At 45.8% G+C, this 25,000-nt stretch overlaps 1 protein-coding gene across 4 annotated transcripts in view; it reads right to left on the reverse strand.

Annotated features, from left to right (window-relative positions):
- Positions 1-25,000, reverse strand: part of tead4 (TEA domain transcription factor 4) — a 51,621-nt gene that overhangs the window by 2,327 nt on the left and 24,294 nt on the right. Inside the window, exons 2-10 of one of the 4 annotated variants that reach the window (XM_079502033.1) lie at positions 22,717-22,781; positions 18,624-18,686; positions 15,419-15,553; positions 14,539-14,582; positions 13,421-13,482; positions 11,830-11,960; positions 10,302-10,475; positions 2,129-2,269; positions 551-703 (exon numbers count right to left, since the gene is read on the reverse strand). In XM_079502033.1, the coding sequence (XP_079358159.1) occupies positions 551-703; positions 2,129-2,269; positions 10,302-10,475; positions 11,830-11,960; positions 13,421-13,482; positions 14,539-14,582; positions 15,419-15,553; positions 18,624-18,686; positions 22,717-22,781 (968 nt within the window). Of the gene's footprint in view, positions 1-550; positions 704-2,128; positions 2,270-10,301; positions 10,476-11,829; positions 11,961-13,420; positions 13,483-14,538; positions 14,583-15,418; positions 15,554-18,614; positions 18,687-22,716; positions 22,782-25,000 lie in introns of all 4 variants that reach the window. The other 3 variants (XM_079502032.1, XM_079502035.1, XM_079502034.1) reach the window with 3 other exon arrangements.

Below are 25,000 nucleotides of genomic sequence, written 5' to 3' on the forward strand. Positions count from 1 at the left end.
TTGGTGACTATAGGAGCACACACTCCCTGTTATTCACTTCCCTCTCCAAACCGGCTCATTCACAAAACGACCACAACGAAAAACGAATGGTATCGTCAATGTCGGGCAGAAACCTCTTACCTCCATAATCTAACTGTTTGTGGGTTTCTTTCTAAGGCATCATGCCTGAGGAAGGTCCGGAGGGACCGAAACGTTGCTTCATTAAATAAGAAAATACTCATGTACCGAGCAGGTGTATTCTACTGCTTTCATTGATGTCCACTGGCCTACGCACCTGTGCATATACGCCTGATTTCATTGATGTCCACTGGCATACGCCTGATTTCTAGGTGTGCGAAAGCTTTCTCCTACTACAGCATCAAAAGTAGCAGATCCACAAGCTCAAAATGTGTAGATCTGCTACTTTTGCTGTTTTTGAATTTGAATCCTGAAAAGTAACAGCTCAGACATGAGGTTTCCACCCGACAGAGACGATACACAGTGTGTCAGCCATGGCTGCTCCATTAAAAAGCGTGCTGTCAAAATGACCAATGATCCCTTCATGTTGTACCTGTAAGATGGTGAAGTTCTCCAGCACACTGTTCATCATGTACTTCTCCGGCAGGTGTTTGAGTTTGTGGATGAAGTTGATCATGTATTCACACAGCGGTGAGCGGTGGATCCGGAACACGTAGCGCCCGTTCTCGAACCGTGCGTATTCCGTCTATGGAGAGAGATCGACGTTACATACGTAGATCCCTTTTAACACAATGTGTATGTTTTATGTTACAGTACATGTGAGAAACCAGTACTGTACAAAATGTCTCTCATTCTCTATTCCAGGAGTTCTCAACCCGTGGATCGCGGGGGGGGGGGGGGTTGCAACTGAATGTCTGGAAAGTGGAAATTAAGAGTTTACATATAGTACACATAGTACATTCATACACCTTCCCTAATGATTATATCTGGTTTCAGTATTTATTCATGGTGCATTGTCTCTATTATTAAGGTTATTGTAGCAGTCAATTTATATTGGGGGTCGGGAGGGGGCAGGGCGGGGGTCCCGAGACATTGCCAAAGTATTTCTGGGGGTCTCCGGCCAAAAACGTTGAGAACCCCTGCTCTATTCGATGCTTTCGGGCAGAAACCTCTTTATCTCCATATTTTAACTTGTTGTCAATCACATTGACATGATGACATCACACAAAAGCATCGAAAGTAGCAGATGTTCGAGCTCCAAATGTGGCAGGTAGACATGCATTGTGAGCCTTCAGATCTGCTAGACAGAGACGATAATATGGAAATGCATCATCCAAACATCCAGATAACTCATGCCACTGAAACTCACTTTAATACATTCAATAGGGTCATCTATGTGATAATGTGCAAAATATTTAACATATAATAGACCTAATGCAATGTATGGCTCTCTAAATATGACAATACATAATGTTACCAACAATAATCAAATGATAAAGGCAAGGCAGACAATAACATGTGGCAGAAGGTGCTACCAAAGGATAGTATGTACTGTATACTGTACGTGCGTGCGTGCGTGCGTGCGTGCGTGCGTGCGTGCGTGCGTGCGTGCGTGCGTTAAGCGCAACGGTGAGTCATGTCGAGTTGAATGATGATTCATTCATATTTCTTTTTATCTCAATTGTGGTCAAGCTCACAGCATCATTATTTTTTTAAGTACTCCCTGCAGCTGTATCCTACACGGATGTCTAGTTTTATGAAATGGACAAATTAGTCCTGGGGTTGAAGTAACCTTTTAGGGTACGGTCACAGCAAACTATGGCTGCCTCCTGTCTTGAGGTTGACTCATGCGATTGGACAGAGGGGGAAAGCAGAAAGTGCTCCCAATAGACTTTAACTACTTGAACCATATTTTATATTTTAGATATTGAAAAATAGCAGATCTACAAGCTCACAGCACAAGTGCTGCACTGAGCTTGTAGATCTATATTTGAAAAATCGTGAAAATGTGTGCAAATCTTTAAAGCAAAGATGTTTAGGCGGTGGTGGGGGAAGGGGGGGGGGGTACATATCATTTTGGGGGTCCTTGACATGAAACCGTTTGAGAACCTCTGGGCTCCACATCATTCATTCCTTCCCCTCTCTCTCTCTCTCTCTCTCTCTCTCTCACCTCCACCTTTTCCACCACCTGCTTGCCGAAGGAGCAGACCTTGGTGGAGGAGGTGATGATCATGTTGTCAGAGCTCTCGTACTGACTGGACACGCCGTAGAAGAAGCCACTGTCGTCCTGCAGGTTGGCACTCAGGTCCGCCTGGAGGGAGGGACACAGTACTGGTCAAAAACACCTGGCAGTTCATGGAAACAGATTTACAAAAATCCATTTATCTCTGATTCTTTTCCCAGTCTGTGCTTCTGGGTCAAAACAAGCAGAAGTTGTATTCAACGGCCCATAACTAAAGAGTCGATGATCGCGGTTACAACATTTATTTTCCAGGGGAAAGAAAAGGCGATCTTCTGTCACTCCACACAGCGTTTGTTTACATCTGGGTCACATCTCGGTGCCCGTGTGCCTTCAAAAAAACCACTGACAGTGCCAGATACCTGGCAGTTAATGAGCAAAACTTCTTTCACTTTTCCAAACATCACATATCATTGCTGTCGGGCAGAAAGCTCTTATCTCCATATTTAAACTTTTTTTCCCATCGTAAATTAACTACCTATTTGATCATGCAACAATCGACGTTACAAAAGCACCTTTGTTAAGGTGTGTTTTCTTGAAGGAAGTAGGACACATGGGTGCATGGGGCGGATGGTGAGAGGAGTGGAGTGGAGGGTGTGAACACGTGTGTGCTGAGCTTAATGAAGCTGTGTCACTAACTCTGACAGCTCCACAAAGCCTGAGAGGGATTCTCTGCAAAGCCAAGGAGCATCCCGTGGCCCATCCATGGCCCCTGTTGACTTAGCATTAGGCTGTCAATCCTGCTCCAAGCATTCCCAAGATGCAGCGCATGTGTGTGTGTGTGTGTGTGTGTGTGTGTGTGTGTGTGTGTGTGTGTGTGTGTGTGTGTGTGTGTGTGTGTGTGTGTGTGTGTGTGTGTGTCAGTGAGAGAGAGACAGGGAGAGAGGGAAAAAGAGGGAGAGACACAGTGAGAGACACACAGAGAGAGACACACAGAGAGAGACACACAGGCGCGCGCACGCACGCACGCACGCACACACGCACGCACACACACACACACACACACACACACACACACACACACACACACACACACCTCAGGTCCCCCATTTATCCAGGTTTCTGCTCCATTTCAAATCCTCCTGTTAGTTCAGACATCAGAATATGGGTGCTGCTGTAATCTGATCTCGGATTAGGGCGAGGTGCCATCTACATCAACAGACAGCGAGGGAAGGGGTACTTTACCTATTCCCCTCTCAGGCCCTTGTCTCCTAATGGGCCATTGAGCCGCCGTTCAACCTCTCCTCATCTCTTCGTCTTCATCGCCCCGGACCCCCCTTCCTCCTAATTCCTCTATTTGTCTTCATCCCCGGGGCCCGGTGACCCCCACCGCACCGCCGTTTGCCCGCTCCCCTAACGGCCTGCGAGGGAATTCATCCAATTACAATCAACAGCGCGCAATTGGCTGATTAGATCACGGTGGGCCGGCTGGCTGTGTAACAATTTAGCAGCGCTGGCCCAAATCGGATTCCCTCAGCACTTCAAAGGCGCTAGACAATCCGTTAGGACAGGGCCACGGGCAGTCGGGCACTGTGTGTGTGTGTGTGTGTGTGTGGGTGGGGAGGGGGTACAACGCAGGGCAGCCAGTGGCCGTCTATTAGTGGGGGTGTAAGAGATGTAATCTATTTTTTTACTTGAGTAAAGTACCACATTGTAGAAAGCCTCTGTTACAGAAATGCTGAGTGAAAATGCAAAACAGTACTGCCTCAAAATACACTTAGAAGTGCCATAAGTAAAAGCAGTCATTATGCAGAATGTCCTGCTATTTCACAACTGCTTCAAAAGTTTAAATAAATGTGTCAAAATCTTCCAAAAAATACCCGAGCTCACAATGTGTTGCAATTTTTGCACACAAAGTATAAAATAGGGCTTAATTGTTGAATTGTTGATTTGTATTAATAATCTTAAATCTACATAGTTACTTGTAAAGGTTTCAAATATATGCGGTGCTAGTCAAAAGTACAGTATTTGCCTGTGAGATGTGGTGGTTACTGGGTATGAAGTATGAGATGTGGTGGTTACTGGGTATGAAGTATGAAATCGTCGTATGGAAAGCAAAATGTCCAAAACTGATACTTTTAAAGATACTGTAGCTTTTCAAAAATCTACAAGCTCAAAACATTGCTACTTTTGATACTGTGTAGTATGATCAAGTATATTGACTTTATATGGTCTATATGGAAATAAGACTTTTCTGCCCAACAGCAACGAAATATTGGAAGAAAAGGACATAGTACAAGTATCCCATTGTACTTGGAAGTAAAGTACTTTAAGTAAGTAAGAGTACTTTCACACCGTCTAGGTGGGGAGGGGGAGGGGAAAGGGGGGTGGGAGGTGGGGGTGGGCTGCTGGATTTGCTGGCTTGGAAATTCAATCCAGAATGCCATAGCTTTGGAGGCAGGCCAGCCGCCTGTCAGCGGTCGCCATGCCAACCCCTGTGCCTCAGGACACCCCCGAGTCATGACCCGCGCCTGACAACCTGCGTCGCTGTGGCAACAACATCAAACACATTGCTTTTTTTTCCCTGGGACTTTATGGCGGCGTTAACAAGGTTATCATATCTTCAGATGTGTTGAGGATTTCATTTGGCTTATTTGTATGGCCGCGGGCGCTCTGTCTCCAGTGTTTCAATCCTCTCCGTTGTCCACAGTGGTTCTCTAACTTTTTCATGTCAAAGAGACACAAATTGATGTATTTGAGTGAAAATGTTTTGTGACAGGGATCCTCCAGAAGAGAAGATTTCTGTTAAAAATATATATATTCTTCTACTTCTAATACTTTCAAGAATAAATTTCTTTTTTTTTAAAGAGCAGATGTACGAGTTCGCAGCGTGGCATGAAACTGCTATTTTTGAATAGCCAACATATAAAATAATCGTTGATGATTAAAATGATTATGATGCTGTATTAACAAGTTTTACTGGGGTGGGGACCCCCTGGAACCCTCCCCCAAGGACCCCTGGCCAGAGTTTCGGTGGTGGCCTGGTGGGGGTGTTTTGCTGCAGCAGAATTTGTGTTATTCTGTGGCGCATGCCAGCAGAATGGGAAGACAAGACCCCCCTTGGGGAGGCAGATAGAAGGAGAGCTGCGTGTGTTTCATCATGGCTGCTGGAGGCCATCGGCTGGACAGGAGGAGACATCACGTCCCACTGACTGATGACTAGTTGCATCCGTAATGCCTCCATGTCCCCATGCAGTCTCTTTGTGTCTCTCTGTCTGTCCCCCACCTCTCTCGCTGTGTCTCTGTGTCTCCGTCTGTCCCCCACCTCTCTCTGTCTCTCTGTCTGTCTCCCCCTCTCTGTCTTTCTATCCCCAGTCTCTCTGTGTGTCTCTGTCTTCGTCTCTCTCTATCTCTCTCTCTTTCTCTGTCTGTCTGTCTGTCTGTCTGTCTGTCTGTCTCTCTCTCGATCGCTTAAAAAATATCCATATCCTACTCCACCCCCCCTTTCCCTTTCTATCTCTCTACCCTACCCCACTATCTCTTCCTCTCACCACCTCCCTCTCTCTCTCTCTCTCTCTCTCTCTCTCTCTCCATCTCACCACCTTTCCTTCTCTCTCCCCCCCCCCCCTGTACTCTCTGTGTGTTGTAGTGATATACAGCGCTAACCCCCTTCATCAAATGCCACGGCTCCCCCAGCAGCAGCTGCTGCTTCTCTCTCTCCGGGAGGACAGGGAGAGATGGCCGCTGTATGTGTCCAATAGGGGTGTCACTCACCAATGTCTTTTATCTCCCCACAATAAATAAGGTGGCGGTCGGTCCATGTGAGAAGGCTGAAGTCTCACGTACAGAACACCAGGCCAACTGGTGGCATGAGATAGCGTCCGGGCGCGCCGTGAAAGTGACATTCAATGGCCTTGTGGAATGGCAGGCCGGGTGCAGATGAGAGCAGAGCCGTGGCGCAGCCTTGTTCACGTCAGCGCAACACGGCCGATATATGCCACCCACGTGAATCTGAGGGCAGTGCTGCCTAAACGGTCAGACATGCCCCCTTCCTATACAAAACCATTGTTTTGTTTTGATTATAACTTTAATTGTAAAAGTGTTAAAAAGTAATGAATGACAAAAAATCAAAATGACAATTTCAGTCACGAGAATGAGTTTGTATAGGAAGGGGGCGTGCCTGATAAAATGGATATCAAATATCTAAACCAAGCAACTTAAAAAACTGTCCGGACTGAGTAGACCCCAAATGACCCTGGTGTTTGAAAGTGAAATATCCCTAATTATACGTACACCTATAGAGGGAAATTTTATACCGTAGTAAAATATGAATGCAAAATACCGACATCACCATACATTGGGCATGAAATAGGGCTTAAGTGGTTTAACATTTTACCTGCATGGCATTAGTAAAACAAAAATAAATGTTTACTGCATTTTAAATCACTAGACCCATGTGCCCATCGGCCACCGGCCTACTTAGGAACGATGCAAGTTGGGAACCTATAGTATGCAATACCCGTTGTCATGCACCCGTTTTAACCGTCTGACTGTGTCCCTTTTATGACAATATATGGAGATCTCTGCATCTGTCTGTCTGTCTGAAGAGTGCAAACTGACTGTGAAAGGTGGAGTGGTTAAGTAACCAAATGGCAGGTGTGGGGTTGCCAAGGCAATCAATTGGCTGAGGCAGAGGCTGGGAATTCTACAGGTGAGGGGACTTAGGCTCATTAGGTCCACTGGCAGAGCCTGGCCAGAGGCTTCTGTGGCAGTTCCGGACAACAGTGTATCTGACCGACTCAAGCCCTGGGCACTGACTGCACTCCCTGTGGTGGTGTGGAACTGGTATGGCCCGTGTTTCCAAGTTGTAGTTGGTGGGGCGAACGGTTCTCCAGTTACGTGGATTACACACATACTGTACGTACAGTACACAACGGGGTGCATTTATTGTAAGAGCAAATTTGCATCCTGAAAAGTAACCGTTTTGGACATATGAGGTTTCCACCCGACAGAGACCATTTAGGGGTCCCCAGACATCCACCCGACAGACCATTTAGGGGTCCCCAGACATCCACCCGACAGAGACCATTTAGGGTCCCCAGACATCCACCCGACAGAGACCATTTAGGGGTCCCCAGACATCCACCCGACAGAGACCATTTAGGGTCCCCAGACATCCACCCGACAGAGACCATTTAGGGTCCCCAGACATCCACCCGACAGAGACCCTTTAGGGGTCCCCAGACATCCACCCGACAGAGACCATTTAGGTCCCCAGACATCCACCCGACAGAGACCATTTAGGTCCCCAGACATCCACCCGACAGAGACCATTTAGGTCCCCAGACATCCACCCGACAGAGACCATTTAGGGGTCCCCAGACATCCACCCGACAGAGACCATTTAGGGTCCCCAGACATCCACCCGACAGAGACCATTTAGGGGTCCCCAGACATCCACCCGACAGAGACCATTTAGGGTCCCCAGACATCCACCCGACAGAGACCATTTAGGGTCCCCAGACATCCACCCGACAGAGACCATTTAGGGGTCCCCAGACATCCACCCGACAGAGACCATTTAGGTCCCCAGACATCCACCCGACAGAGACCATTTAGGTCCCCAGACATCCACCCGACAGAGACCATTTAGGTCCCCAGACATCCACCCGACAGAGACCATTTAGGGGTCCCCAGACATCCACCCGACAGAGACCATTTAGGGTCCCCAGACATCCACCCGACAGAGACCATTTAGGGGTCCCCAGACATCCACCCGACAGAGACCATTTAGGTCCCCAGACATCCACCCGACAGAGACCATTTAGGTCCCCAGACATCCACCCGACAGAGACCATTTAGGGGTCCCCAGACATCCACCCGACAGAGACCATTTAGGGGTCCCCAGACATCCACCCGACAGAGACCATTTAGGGTTCCCCAGACATCCACCCGACAGAGACCATTTAGGGTCCCCAGACATCCACCCGACAGAGACCATTTAGGTCCCCAGACATCCACCCGACAGAGACCATTTAGGGGTCCCCAGACATCCACCCGACAGAGACCATTTAGGGTCCCCAGACATCCACCCGACAGAGACCATTTAGGGGTCCCCAGACATCCACCCGACAGAGACCATTTAGGGGTCCCGACAGAGACCATTTAGGGGTCCCCAGACATCCACCCGACAGAGACCATTTAGGGTCCCCAGACATCCACCCGACAGAGACCATTTAGGTCCCCAGACATCCGTCAGAGACCATTTAGGGGTCCCCAGACATCCACCCGACAGAGACCATTTAGGGGTCCCGACAGAGACCATTTAGGGGTCCCCAGACATCCACCCGACAGAGACCATTTAGGGTCCCCAGACATCCACCCGACAGAGACCATTTAGGGGTCCCCAGACATCCACCCGACAGAGACCATTTAGGGTCCCCAGACATCCACCCGACAGAGACCATTTAGGGGTCCCCAGACATCCATCCGACAGAGACCATTTAGGGGTCCCCAGACATCCACCCGACAGAGACCATTTAGGGGTCCCCAGACATCCACCCGACAGAGACCATTTAGGGGTCCCCAGACATCCACCTGACAGAGACCATTTAGGGGTCCCCAGACATCCACCCGACAGAGACCATTTAGGTCCCCAGACATCCACCCGACAGAGACCATTTAGGGGTCCCCAGACATCCACCCGACAGAGACCTTTTAGGGGTCCCCAGACATCCACCCGACAGAGACCATTTAGGGTCCCCAGACATCCACCCGACAGAGACCATTTAGGGGTCCCCAGACATCCACCCGACAGAGACCATTTAGGGGTCCCCAGACATCCACCCGACAGAGACCATTTAGGGTCCCCAGACATCCACCCGACAGAGACCATTTAGGGGTCCCCAGACATCCACCCGACAGAGACCATTTAGGGGTCCCCAGACATCCACCCGACAGAGACCATTTAGGGTCCCCAGACATCCACCCGACAGAGACCATTTAGGGGTCCCCAGACATCCGTCTCTCTCCACCCACTCGCCACTACTAAGGGCCCCACTTTTTTTATTGTTTTTTATTGTTTGTAGAACGACGCAACGACGAGATGAGTGCGTGTGTTCTGTATGTGTAAAATTGTGCTGATGTAGGAGTGTACACGTGGTGTGTGTGTGTGTGTGTGTGTGTGCGCATGCGTGCGTGTGTTTGTATGCGTGTGTGGTCTATAAATAAGCGTAGTGCGTGTGGGCTGGGTTCAGCCTAATAGCGAGGGGACAGGTGCCCTGTCTCACATTTCCCAAGTGAAAGATCAGACCTGCCACTCTCCCCAAGGCTGCCGACACACACACACACACACACACACACACACACACACACACACACACACACACACACACACACACACACACACACACACACACACACACACACACACACTAAGGAAATTGTAAAATGTACACACAAACAGACGTGGGGGGGCACTAACAAATGGACACACGCATACACACACACGTAGACAAGCACGCATGTGGCACACACACACACACACACACACACACACACACACTGTGATGCCCTCTGCGCCAGTGAATACCACCACATTCACGTCTGTGGATCAGTGACTTTCCATTCATTTTATCACTAAATCACCTGTAAGTTCCTTTAACTCCTGACGCTTAGCTGCCACCAGTGAGATAACACCGCCAGGCCATTAACGGTCAACAGGTGCCAAAAAACATTAACGACAACATAAACTGTACTCTCTCACCCTGCCTTCATGACTTGGAGACAGTATGCATGTGTGAACCTCAGCTGAACTACGTTTAATGCAGTAGTTCTCACATGGTTTCCATGTCAAGGACGGTCAGATTGATATGTATAGCGGCCTATGTGGATAGATTTTGTGCCAACATAAAAAAATAAAACTTCAACATTTTTCCACAAAGATTTTTTTTCTTTCTTTTTTCTAAAAACACCTTGCAGTGGCAGGTGTTGGTGCAGCTTGTAGTTTGGCTGTTTTCACAACATTTATCTGTGGAACCGACTCAAACTAAATGTGACGGCTACAATTCCAAGTGCTTGTCAGGGTGGGGGGTCCCCAGTTTAATATGATTATTTTGGGAGGTTGCGTCCTGAAAGGTTTAACCAGACGGAGGGTCCTGCTCACCCAGAACTTGACGAGGAAGAAAGAGTTGTGTGGCCCTTTGTCAAACAGCTCCTTCAAGCCTCCCTTCTTCTCTGGGAACTTGTCGTAGATCTGCCGGATGTCCACCGCCTCCAGGTACGGGTCACTGTAGCTGGGGTTGGACTGACCGATGTGCACAAAGAGGTGCTTGTTAAACTGCAGGGTGACACACAAACGGATACTGATTAGGCCTTGTTCGGACTGTAGACACATCTGATATCGTTGCTGTCAGGCAGAAACCTCTCATCTCCATAGTTTCACTTTTTGCGTTTTTCTTTTTCCTACTTGATCATACTACAGTGCCATACAAAAGCATCACAAGTAGCAGATCTGCAAGCTCGAAGTGGCGTGCTTTAAGCTTGTAGATCTGTCATTTTTGCTTTTTTTTTTTTACATGTCATCCGACAGTGACGATTTGTTTGTCAAATCTGATCTTTAGGACTGACTGACTGACTGTCCACACTTTATACCAGATTGGTAGACTCTACTCACTGAATACAGAACAATAGCAGATCTACAAGCTCACGACGCGTTATGACAAGATGACGTGCTAACACGAGGGTCCAGACTGAGACAGATTTAGAAATCAGAGTTGAATCAATTTTAAACTACTATAGGAATGTGGTTCAAATGTGATTCCCAAATATCAGTCTCTAGTTTTTTTGCGGTTAAACGACTTTATATAACCAATCTGATTCCAATCTGGATCAAAACATCAGATTTCGGCTGCCTGTTATCATTTATTCATTCATAGCATCATGCAAACCATTGGATATCCAGTTTTCACCAGAATTGCACTAATTTAAAAACAAACAAATCAAATAAAGAACATTTTAGAAGATGAGATGAGATGAGATATACTTTATTAATCCCCGAAGGGAAATTGAGACATTACAACAGCATAATGTGACACATAAATAAAATGAAAGCTACTGGACAAACAGAAAAACAACAGACACAGGTGGACAAAAACACACACGACCAGGGCCAACACAGGACAGTATACACTGACACCACGGCGCGTAAACAGCGCCTCAAACTGTGACTCCGCCCACAAACGGGGGAAGTTGTGATTTTCGCTCGTTCACTGCAATGCAATTTGCGGCATTTTCAAAACAATATTGAGCAGAGTAGCGATTATCAAACGTATTTGCAATGCCATACGTTGAAAGATCTGTTGCCCGGGGACAAGGCACGCTACCTCCGCAAGTTAGATAGCATCGGCATAGATGTTTGTCCGTATGTGATTAAGGATTGGACCAAGTTGCATTGGCAGCCATAGAAAATTCCGGGGTAAATTCTTACCCCGGATGTGACGTTTTTGGGCGTTCCTGTCTAGCGTGGTGTCAGTGTATGCATTGGGGAGACGGTTTCGCAGAGTCTGAGTCTGGCAGAGAAGTAGTGAAAATAACCGGTCTACAAGCTCACATCGTGCTGCATTGCAACGCATTGTGAGCTTGTAGATCTGCTCTTTTCACTAGTTTGGGTCACAGTGTACCTGTATACTCACAGTCTCTGGGTCCTGAGGCTGCTCCAGGAAGGCAGAGAACTCCAGCATACGGAGCTTGGAGCTGGCAATACTTCTACCCTGCCATGGGGGGGCGCCAGGGGACATGGACAGCCCCGCCGTGCTTTCGTATCCTGCGTGTGCAAGCGTATTTGTCAAAAAAAGTATGCGCAATATCATTTTGCCATACCATTAAAGGGTGTGAATCACTGGTGTCTTTCAAAAACTGGCCTAAGAAAACATCTATCAGAAGACCAAGTAGAGATAGATTTGAATTCCCTTAAACGGTGTCATTCACGGCCGTTTTTCCTTTTCCTTTTGTACATATAGTTGTTTGTATTTGTTGATCACAAGTATTAATGTATTAAAATTATATTTTAACACATTAATAATGTCATTTAATACATAGGACCACAATGGAAGTACCCAGGACTTTTTTGTGTTATCCTTTTAAGCTTAAATACGCAGGGAAATGAAAAATACGTTTTTCACACTTTTAGAGCATATCCGTGGTCATCATATGGGCATACCTAACAGTCTATGTCAAAACAATGGGAACATTTCCATCTTTGTGTAGGCCTATTTTAATTTTTATATCAAAAGTCCATACAAATCCAATTTGAATGACTTCCTTTGAAGGAAAACGTGATGCGTGATGACGTGTCAAGTGAACGTGTCGAGTGAATATAAATGAATCTTGATTTCATTCACCTGGTTGATTCCCATCGCTGCGTGTTCCTCCAACACAGCTGGTTCTGATTACAGAACTACTCCGTTTTTAATCTCATTCAAGATGACATCCAGACATTGTAGTGTATTACTCGTTTTAAACTTAACCATCACGCTAAAATATGTATCTGAAAACATTATAAAGTTGGAGGCCATCGATATTGTCCTTTTCTTTTTGCTGAGGTTTGCGTGATCTGTGCAAAAGGACAGTTAACGCATTTTGGGCGGGAACCCCTTTTGGTGTTTTAAACATTATGTTATAATTTAGCTATTGAAAAATAGCAGATCTACAAGCTCATAGCGCGCCACCGAGTGGCGCGCTACGAGCTTGTAGGTCTGCTATTTTTGAAAAATCGTGAAAATATTTATGTCAGAAAACTGGAGGATTTAGAAGGACTTTTTAAAAATTTGAGGTCAGGCCTAAATGGGTCAAATGATAAGGGACAATATCGGTGGCACCCAACTGTAGGTTAGAAATAAGCCACAAGCTTTGCTGCCCGTCTCTCTGTGACTTGCGCATGTAGCAGAGTTACGTCCCATACCCTGAAGGGATGCGACGCCAATCGTCATTCCCAACATCTCATAACACTTAAATACTACTATACTTAGTTGCCTGGGGTCCCCCATGGCTCTGTACTAGGGCCGCAAGTATTTCCTGAGACATCAAATCTCTTCGCGGAAAAAAAAAATAAGATCTACAAGATGGCAATGCGTAGCAACGTGATGCATCACAAGCTTGTAGATCAGCCAAATATCCCCCCCCCACCCCCACCCCTCCCCTCCCCCAGAATAGGGATGCTAGGGTTCAAGTGGTTAATGCAGGTCTGTCAACACGCCAAGGGGGTAAGAAATGAGGAGAACCCACCTGTTATGGGGGGCGGGCCGGACGCCTGCATGGCGTAACTCTGCTGGGAGAAGGGCTTAATGCTGGGGAGACGAGAAGAGACACATTAGACCCCCTCTCACCCCCGTGACCCCCCTCCGGCTCACACTAATTGGGCCACCTGACCTCTAAAGACGATGGGGGTGTTGTTGCATGGCAGAGTGGCATCTGTGACCCTCGACAGAATGGCAAACAGCTGAAGCATTTATTTTCGGTTAAATATTCATTCAGTTCTTGGGAAAATCTTTGCGGTTGGATTGGGTACGGAAATAGTGCAGCAGAGGTTCTCAAATCTTTACATGTCAAGGACCCCCACATTGATGTGTATTTGGTGCCGGGGACCCCCATCTGAAAAGGTTTTGTGCCAGGAACCCCCAGAAGAGAAGATTTGTGTTAAATTTTTTCCAGATAGCAGATGTACAAGCTTGTAGTGTGGCGCGAAGTGACGCACTTAAGAGCTTGTATATCTGCTATTTTTGAACAGCCAAATGTTGCTGATGACCCTCTGGATGGAACCCTCCCTAAGGACCCATAGGGGTTCCCGGACCACAATTTGAGCACCACTGCAGTACAGTACAGTACAGTACAGTACAGTACAGTACAGTACAGTACAGTACAGTACAGTACAGTACAGTACAGTACAGTACAGTGTACTCATGAACCTAAGGAATGGATAGATCATGTATTAACTTTGAGGTCAAATCAATCAATCAATGTTATAATCGCAACACAGTTACAGGTATAATAGTGAGGTGAAACTCTTGTTTATGCAGGCTTTCAAGTTTCCAGTTCAAGGAGTAAAAGGGAATTCAATTCAATATAGTGCATGTCAGTATCATGAAGCTTTGAAGTCCTAAGGAAGACCTAAAACACATACTTATGTGCATCAGAAACCTTATAGTTACCTCCGTAATTTAACTTTTTGTATTTTTTCGTAAATTAATGCTTGCATCCCTAGGGGTGCGTGAAACGGGGTGTGAAGCAACACGTTGTAGATCTATAGTAGCAGCTACTGATCTGAATTTGAATTATGAAAATAAAAAGTTTTGGACATACTGTATGAAGTTTCCGACAGAGACAGAGATCAAATGGTTACTTACTCTTCTGGGCCGTTGGGCTGTCCTGGGAGTCCCCCGTGCCAAAACTGTGAAAATAAAAGTTTTGTTTTCTCAAAAACTACATTCAACCAAACATCATGGTTGAGGTCGACTTCAGATAAAGTTTTGATAAGGTTAACCCTTAACCCAATGAAATGGATTGTGTTGACTCCCTGGATAAATGGTAAATGGTGCATTTATATAGGACCTTTATCCAAGGCGCTTTACATAGATTGTGCATTACATTCACCCATTCACACACACATTCATACACCGATGACGGCGGAAGCCATGCAAGGTACCAACCAGCACATCGGGAGCAATTTGGGGTTCAGTGTCTTGCCCAAGGACACTTCGACATGTAGACAGGAGGAGCCGGGATTCGAACCGCCGACCCATGGATCATTGGACGACCTGCTCTACCTCCTGAGCCACAATCGCCCTGGCTGGATGCCAACGATGATCCGGGACCTCTGCCCCACATTTTCCAGAATGGCCTGCTATAGTGCCACCAGGAGGCTTTTGTAAAACACATTTTTTTATATTGCTCCTCCAGATTCTGTCCAAAAATCCCTCAAATCGTCACACGGTATCTCTATAGGCATGTGTTCAAGACGGATCTGTCCGATATTTCATATTCCATCCTAATTGGCTAAAATTGGCTTTCAAAGTTTGCAGGATTGGCCCGTTTTGAAAAAAAAGAGGCTCAAATCATGAACGCAGTGTGCAATTTACATGAACTCTTCCACAGACTTTCCTTCTAGGCTGAGGAATATATCCCACCCTTGCCGGACAGCTAAAGTGAGGTATGCCAGTCAGTGTGGTTCAGAGATCAAAACCAAAAAGATTGAGAAGAACCATGCACTGCCGTGTTTAGACTCACTCCACCAGCAGTGGGGTACGCCTGCCTCGACAGGCCCTGGAGAGCCATTTTGTTCTGGAAAGCCGTGGCCGAGAGGATCTGTGCTGACGACATGCTGGCCATACTCTGCATGGCCTTGTCCTTGGCGGCCTGGTCCTACACGGGACACACAAAGACACACAGAGAGAGAGAGAGTGTAAGGCAGAAGGGTGCACTCTCCTCGCTCACACACCTGTTCAGTGTTGCCACCAGGTATGCTTATTATAAGCAACTTTGGACTTTAAAGTCACTTGTAAATATTGGTAGTTGCGGATTGTGTGTTTTCTTTTGTGTTTTTGCTTGTTTCTAATATAGTTGCTTATTTGGGCTTCTTTGCTAATGTTGTTTAATCCAATGGTTATTAAACATTTATGTATTTGTCCGCAGACCTCCCCCATCTGAAAATAATTATGTTGTTGTTGAAATGTTTCAAAAATATTCAAAAAAAATTCTCCATTTTCAGTTTCAAGATGTTTTCCTTTTCCTTTTTTGAAAATAGCCGTTGCGAGCTTGTATGTAGATCGGCAATTTTCAAATAGCCGTAGCCTATAGTCGCTTCTTTTGGGCTCGTTTTCATAGCACTGGTAGCTTACTTCTCTTTCAAAATCTGGCAACACTGGTGCACTCTCCTCGCTCGCACCCCTGTTTAGTCTACCTCAGTGCTCCGTTTCACCGGCAACATGAGCACCCCTGTTTAGTCTACCTCAGTGCTCCGTTTCACCGGCAACATGAGCAGTAAAGCCCTAAAATGGCAAAAGGGAAAGACCGAAGCAGAGTTTGCATCATGGTATGTGTGTTTGTTGGTCCCCGCCTGGCAGGGCCTGCCAGGGCAGAAGGGTGATACTACAGTCAAGGGCCTTTGGGTCAGGACAGGAGTTAAGTTTATTGCCTTGGCAGAGGCCCGGGTGCCCGTGTTGACAACCAGCTTCTGTTAGAGGTCATAGTGGAAGGCAGGGCACGCAACGCATAGTCCCACATGCTAATATGTTAGCTAACCCTGGTGTCCCTAAATATTGGACATGTCATTGTAGGCAGAATTCTTAATATGTTTTTCAATTCTTTCAAAAAAAAATTGTTTAAAAATGATCGATCTATAGGCTCGGCGCGAGTTGTAGATTGGCTATTTTCGAATAACGAAGGTTAATGCCTAATGCTAAGTGACTCACGGAAGGGAAACGCTATATGAAGAAAGAAATAATAATACAAAAAATAGCACGTTATCATGGAAGATGGTTGTAAACAACAATGCCTTTGTTCCCACCGTATAGGGAGACATGCACCTCTCATGTTCTCCGTTGTCTTTTTAAAATGCACCACCTCAGCACTTTCCAAATACCCCCCAGGGCTGAGGGGGGGCTACAAGCACTTGCTGCCCGTCCAGGCCCAGCCCTAATGTGGGCAAGGCCACACAGTGCATTCTTGTTCCCAGAACTGTGGCCAACACAAGGGCATAACTGAAATATGGGGATGTACATGTGCTATGGAGCTCAGTTACACCAAAGACATTTTTAAAAGGGCCTGTCAGAGAGACCAACCCTGTGACCGAGGCTGTGCGCTCTGCCAGCTGAGCCCATGCGGGCCACCATCCAAGGTGACAGAGAGAGTGTGTGTGTGTGTGTGTGTGTGTGTGTGTGTGTGTGTGTGTGTGTGTGTGTGTGCGTGCGTGCGTGCGTGCGTGCGTGCGTGCGTGCGTGCGTGCGTGCGTGTGTGCGTGCGTGCGTGCATGCGTATGTGTGTGTGTGTGTGTGCGTGTGTGTGTGTGCATGTGCGTGTGCTGGCGTGTGTGAGGATGATAAATGCTGGGGGGGACAGGGATGTATAAGCTTAACCCTACCTGTACACCTACCACATGGAAAAAAACTAACTTTTTCATTGAGATATTACCAAATGAAATGCCTAGGAGGAACAATCCACAGATTAATTTGTTTCAGGGACAAATTGCGCTGCTGGTTCATATTGTTGGTAATCATGCAACAGCAAGGCCTCAGGGATGTGCCGGCATTGTATCGGGTAAGGTTTCATTGAAAAGTGTCACGAGTAATGAGCCTTCTATTCAAAACCATAGCGTCCATTAAGGGACTGCAATTAAAAAGCCGATGATGAGCTCTTTGTGGTGATGGAAGTTGAATGCTTTGGCACGCACGCACGCACGCACGCACCCACGCACACACATGCACACACATGCACACACTGAATCACCTTCAACAGCAATGATAAAACAGCACTATGCAGAGAGATGATAGAATGTTATTTCTTTCCCTGCATGATAACCTCACTTCAACCTTGGATTTTAACCTTGTTCACAAAATGTTTCTGTTTTTTTTCTCAGAACATTTCAAACAATTTGAGCACATGCATATTTACAATCAAAAATAGGTAAAGTTTGCATGAATGAATCCCCCATATGCCATTCTGCACATTACAAGTAAACACTTCTTAAAAATGTATTAATGCACCATAATCACACTTTTGTTGTAGCATGTGCATACTGTAGGACTTACAGTACTTAAAGGACCACTTCACCACTTTTCAACCTATCTTCATATAATAGGTCCTCACTAATAATCATGATAAAATGGCACGCTTTTTTTCTACTCAGTCTGTGTCTCATATGAGGGCTGTGGGCAGTTTAGAAACCATCTTCCAGTGACATCATCATTAGGCAGATTTTTTTTTAAACAAGATTTTTTTTACAAAAATGTTTAGATTTTCATTATCGTGAGAACGATGGCTTCCATTTTCGCATTGCAACTTTTCAGGACTAGAAAGCCTGCAGTTTCTATTAGCTTGGATTCCCCATCGATGATGTCACTGGAAGAAGACAGAGTAGAAAAAAATTGCGCCATTTTTTCATGATTATTATATGAAGATAGGTTGAAAAGTGGTGAAGTGGTCCTTTAAAAAAAAATCATTGCAATAAGTCTATCCAAATATCTTCTCTGTCGGGTAGAAACCCGAAAACGTACTTTTCAGGATTCAAAAGGAAAAAATATCGAAAGTTTACATACTTTAGTTTATACTTTAGATGCGTGTGACTCTGTAGTGTGATCAAGTAGGGCATTAAAAGATTTTAAGAGGTTTCTGTAATCACACAGAAAGTTTTAATCTATTCAACGACACATTGTTTTCATTCCAGCGCAACAGTTAGTAAGTAGAAGAATAAATGATGGTGACTCACGTATCGTACCTTCAGCTTGACCTGAATCTCCCGGGCCTTCCTTCGTGCTAGCACCTGGATGTGACTAGACACCTGGAACACACACACAGTTACACACACTAAGAGAGAGCTTCTCAAGGTTTTGAGACTATTCAAGTCTATTCAAGTCTAACCAAATGGTGAGTGGAACTCAAATGGACCTGTAGAACTGAGAGTTCCATTTGGTTCCATTTGTACAATATCAGAGTTACTGGACTATGCCATTTGTGCTTTATTGAAGGCTAGTGACGAGTGACAGGCCCACGGATGACGCAAGGAGCTCTTTTGAGGTCCAAGAATGGAACCCAGGAGGTTGTGGAGTTAAGTAGTTGTCATTTTGGCATGTCAATATAGGATAAATTATATCAAAAGTTTCCAAGATGTTTATTTTTTTATTTTATTTTTTAGGAATTTCGACAATTTTGACGAGCTCTACAAATGCTATTTGTGATACAGTGATTTTCCACCATTCGCCAACATATTCAATTATTCACGCCATAAGTAGTGGCAGTGGCTCAGGAGTGAAGAGCGGCCGCCGGGGGAACGGTCCGGTTTGATCCCCAGCTGCCCCCTGTGTTAACATCCAAGTGTCCTTAAGGAAGACACTGGACCCCCAGGAGCAGGTCGGCACCCCCATCGGTGAGTGAATGGGTGAGTGAATGGATAAAACCTTGTGAAGAGCTTTGGATAGAGGTGCTATAAACACACCATTTGCAATGTATATATAGCAGGGCTTATAGTGGTTTAACGTGTGCTGCTACTGTGCTTCCTGAGGTGAAGGAGGCGTCATGGCTGCTGGTGAGGAGACCAGCAGATGTATATAACTTGTTTAATAAATTAAATTAAATTGTGTCCAATCTGTATGGTAGAGTATGTTAACTTATACACTTGGGGTGGTTGTAGCTGGTCTCCCTGCTCTTCTATTGAGAGTGAGACATGATCAGGGGTGCACATAACAGGCGCGCAGGTGTGCATGTGTGGTCAAAATAAATGTTGCGCGGCAGATCAAACGAAATGAAGCACTATAGAGAGTATGCGCGTGACATCATCATCAAACCCGGAAGTTATGCAGGAATGCCTACTGAGTGGCAAAAAACTACTTTCTGGCCTTGACAGCCCATACATCCAAACAGAAAAGTCCTATCTGATTGCATTAAACAACATTAAACAATGTTAAACTCACTTTGCCTGTTGCTTTGCCACTCGATGTGCCATTCACTTTAAGCATGCGCATACCCTCTATTGCGTACTGCCGCTATAGTACTAACATTTAGTAGTTCTGGTGTCAAGTCTATCTACGTCCTGTAAGTACACTTAGAAATAAAACTGTGTTGACCAGTCATTACAAGTGGCTCTTATTTTGAAGAGGAAGTCTGTTTCGGTTGTAACTAAGCTGCCATGACAGTTGTTGAATGTGAAAGTTGTTATGATGAGGCTGCCGTTCCGAGCTCTAGTCTATCCAAATAAACAAGAACCCATGTGGATTCAACTTTTCTTTTTTTTTTTTTTTTTGGCTTTCACCTTTATTTTATACTTTTTATGGAGGGACAGACAGTAGGCTGACAGAAAATGGGGAGAGAGATGGGGGATGACATGCAGTAAAGGCCGTCGGGATCGGGAGTCGAACCCAGGGCACACTGCAGACTGGGTTACCAGCCAAGGTGCCAGGACCGCTGAGCCACGGCCCAGGCTGTGGATTCTACTTTTAGCCAAAGTTTATATATTTATGATTTGAAAAAACATGCATCTGTGACTTAAACAAGTTCATTTTATCTGTCTTATGCTGGCTAAAGTAATGTTGTGGTAGAGTGGAGACGTCTGCCCGCAGTGCGCACCAAGCAACATCTCAAGGTGCTCCTAGTGAGAACTAGCCCAAAAAAGTTATGTGCACACCTGGACATGATCCTGTTTCTGGTTTGACACAAATGTTGTGAAGGTCAATATTCAATTTATCCCCTGAACAAGCAGACAGGCTTTATTATTAGCTCAATGGTAAAACATTGCAGCACTTGTGCAGGGGATCCGGGTTCAAATCCGGGGAAGAAAAGGTAAGTTGCATAGTGCAGCTTTAAAGGGGAATACCACTCACACGACGCTGGTACCAACAGGACCCACCAACGAAAGAACAATGGATGGACATTACTGAGGAACTGCATGTTAAGGAAAAACTAACATTCATACTTAGACTACAAGAGGATAAGTTCTATAAAAAGTGGGAAAAGTGGGATCTCTTCTCTCAGCCTAGCGATAATGTAAGAGGATTTCAATGAATGTATCTTGTAATATGAAAAATGCAGCCTTGTCTTTTGTTTTTTGTTTTTGTCTTCCTCTTTTTTTCCCTTTTTTTTCTCGTATTGTCTTTTTGTTTTGTTGTCTCTGTCTTTTCATCAATAAAAATTAAGTGAAAAAAATGGGAATTCCACTCATTTTCCGTGTCATTCTGTGTTGCCTAGAATTGGAGGTCTGAACAAAATCAGTAACATTATGAAGTACATCTCAGTGACATCACAAAGATGTACTTCATAATGTTACTGATTATTTTCAGCTTTTTTTATTATTTCCACACTCTAAGGTATATTAATGACATAGTAAAATGATTGGTAATGAGTGGTATTCCCCTTTAACTATACTGTAATAACCATGCCTGATAATCCCCCCCATACACACACACGCACATGCACACACACACACACACACACACACACACACACACACACACACACACACACACACACACACACACACACACACACACACACACACACACACACACACACACACACACACACACACACACACACACACACATTCCCAGTCTAACCCTATATCCCAGCCAGGGGGACCCTCTTCTCTCCCCTCATCTCTCAGTGTCCATACCTCAACCTAACCGTATCGGGTCCCCACAGCGGGGATAAGGTTCCAAATCCCGGGCTCACGCCCCCCCCACCCCCAGCCCTGCTCCCCTCATCCCTGGCGTCTCTCCTCTTCTAACAAGCCCCGTGCCGGGCTCCCTCCGTGAGGTGGTGAACAAACAACACCGACATACGATCTTAGGGCATCTGTGCATTGGGCCCCGGTCCTAAATCAGTTTTAGGCCCCTTTAGTCGTCCAACCGGCACATTGCAACTACGGCAGCCTGTGCAGGGTGTGTGTGTGTGCGTGCGTGCGTGCGTGCGTGCGTGCGTGCGTGCGTGCGTGCGTGCGTGCGTGCGTGCGTGCGTGCGTGCGTGCGTGCGTGCGGAGGGGGGGGAATATTTCCTATACTGTCATCATGCCTTCTCTGTCACTGACTTTTTTCAGGCGTTGATAGACAATAATGTGACGGTTGACGACAGCTCGGTCGCATGACGCTTTGCGTCGGAGAGGTGGACATGCAGTCTCCAGAGCTTAACCACCCAGGAGCACTGCTAGCATCGCAATTCTGGTCATGCATCTTGGTAGGCCGATCTATAAGCTCTCAACGAGTCGCACCTGGATATTTTAATGACCTGTTATGTTGCCCAGCAACGACCCTATAAGGTCAGCTGACCAGGGTGTATTAGTCGTTCCTCATACCAGATGAATAGCTGAATGTGAGAAAGCCTTTCACTCTGTATCTCCCAGACTCTGGTAAAAAAAGCCAAACCACCTAAAAACACTACTGTTTAAGCAAGTATGTGTGGACTGTCTTTGGGTTTGTCCTCCAGGTGTGCTAATGTGTCTATTGATTCCTCCCCACACACATCACTGCTGCTGTTGTGTCTACTGTCTACTGACACACCTGCCAATAAGGAGCCCCCACCGGGAGGACGTAGAGCTTTTGTCCCACTCCTCCTGCCCAACACAACACAACACTCCCTGATGACAGCCTTTAGCCCTTCCCTCCCCCGAACACGGGCCAATTGGGTTCATATAGAGTTTATAGACGCTCAACAAAGCCGAATGCACTGCGGTGGATTCAAATCCACAACCTCCAGGTTGGTGCAGGTGAGAATCGCTACATAAATAAAATGTCACAACAACAATAAAAACCTATTGTTTTAACCTAAAACCATCACTTATAGAGTCTTTCTCTCACCTGCCTCCACCTCTCACCTGAACTCACCTGCTTTCTCGTTCGTGTCTTCCCAGTGCGGAGCTTGATGTACCGTGCTATCAGTTCGTTCCGTCCTGTAAAGATAGAAAAAAGCAGACAATAGATTGATATTCACGTCATGGACATACACACTTCACACTGCCATGCGGGAAAGCCATGGTGAGAGCATTCAATACTTTGTTTGGAATATTGGATTTCTTTCCACGGCACAGAATATTTTGGGCACCAATTATTCGGTGCTCCTTGACATGAAAAGGTTTGAGAACGACTTGAGACTCAAGTGACGACTCTGATGTCATCGTTCTGTCACATAGGAACCAACTGAGCCGTGGCTTTCCATCAAGAAGAGTCTGGTTAATGTGGAAGACTTAATTAACTAATTTATATTATACAAAGGATAATTTGGCAACTAAATACTGGGCCGTCTCCTCACGTCTCCTGAGCACCACAGTGTTACCATGATGAAGCCCAGTACTATAACTCAACAGCTGGCTCTACGAGGCTGGCTGGTCTGGTCCGACCAGTAAAGCACATGGCAGACATTTATACACTATGTGAGTCAGTGCACACTTCACATATCTACATGAGCAGCACTGTGGTGTACTGGCAGAGCACAGTGTCACACAGATGCTTAAAGGGCCTTGCAAACGTCAAGCGAGGAACGCAGGCGTTGTTGCCTGGATCAACACAGGTCTCCTCCAGGTCATATATATTTTTTTATTTTTGTTTTGTTTTGAATGTGTCTTTGGTTGTCTTGATTTGGAATTTGCGTGTTATGTGTTTACGTTTTTTGTATTTGTTACTCTGTTTGTATTTCTCAATTTACTTCTATATTTGTAAAAAAACAAAAAAACAGAACATTAAAAAAAAAAAAGGTCTCCTCCAGGTTTGTTGAAGAGGGGCGCAACAACGCAAGCGTAAAAAGAAAAGCTAAACAGAATCCAGGTCTGGTGAGTCGCGGGCGTCTGCACGTAACGAGCACGCGCAGAAAAAATGCACGGGGCCGCGCTCACGTAAATACGCTTGCGTTGTCCCACCGCGACTTCTCCGAGCAAAAACGCAGGTCTCATTGAAAATGAACTATAGGCGCGTTGTATCGCTCCCCGTTTGCAAGGCCCTTAAAGCTGCCCTACGTACTTTTCCTCTGCTACCCCTAGATTTGAACCCGGGCGGGCTCCTGCACTGAAGTACTGAAATCTTTAACATTGAGCTAATGCTTGCTCAGAGGGGATAAATTGTATCTTTATCTTCAGGTCAACATTTGTGTCAATCCAGAAACAGGGTCATGTCAAAGGTCATGTCTCATCTAGACACAGGATCTAAGGTTTCAGTAGAAGAGCAGGGAGGGCCTGGGCCGTGGCTCAGCGGTCCAGGCACCTTGGCCGGTAGCCCGAGCCTGGCAGTGTGCCGCGGGCTCGACTCCCGGTCCTGACGGCCTTTACTGCATGTCACTCCCCCATCTCTCTCCCCCATTTCCTGTCAGCCTACTGTCTGTCTCTCTATAAAAAATATAAAATAAAGGCGAAAGCCGCAAAAAGAAAAAAAAAGAAGAGCAGGGAGGCACAATACAACTACCCCAATTGTATAAATTAGACTACCACACAGATTGGACAAAATTACAATGTCATTTCATTAAAAAGGTTACATAGTGCCGGGTCAATGTGTGAGGTCAACTACAACGAGCCGAGCGTTGCCTAGCGACGTGGAACGCTACTATACGGTAAATATAAAAGAGGCTATTCTGGATTAATAATAACAACCAAAAGACGGAGCTATCCGTCCATGGCAGCCAAGTGTCTGTTACTTATAGGGTGGGTTGAACAAATACCCCAGTATCAATATTGTGAGTATAATGAATATAGCAATGTTAACAATAAGAAAATATATATATTTCCAAAATGTACTAAAATAGCGATGCATTGTGAGCTTGTAGATCAGCTATTTTGAGCTCTTTTTGAAAGTATAAGGCTCATGTGATTAAAACCAGGAACAGACACCACTCACACCATGTCCAAAATCCCAGACAATATCGAGTCTCATATCACAATATCCATATCATATTATTGATATATTGCCTACTGCATAATAACATCGAATCGATACAGTATATTGCCCAGCCCTGCTATAGAGTCTCAATTCAAGTGTGTACATGTGTGCGCGCCGGCAGTGCACACATTTTCACTGTATGTGCAAAAATACACACATGCATGTGAGTCCGTCTGCCCGTCCATGTGATATCACCAGGCGTCTGCCCGTCCATGTGATATCACCAGGCGTGGAGTGTTTCACTGGT

Source organism: Electrona antarctica (genome assembly GCF_951216825.1).
Source record: "Electrona antarctica genome assembly, chromosome: 5".
Classification (NCBI taxonomy): Eukaryota; Metazoa; Chordata; class Actinopteri; order Myctophiformes; family Myctophidae; genus Electrona; species Electrona antarctica.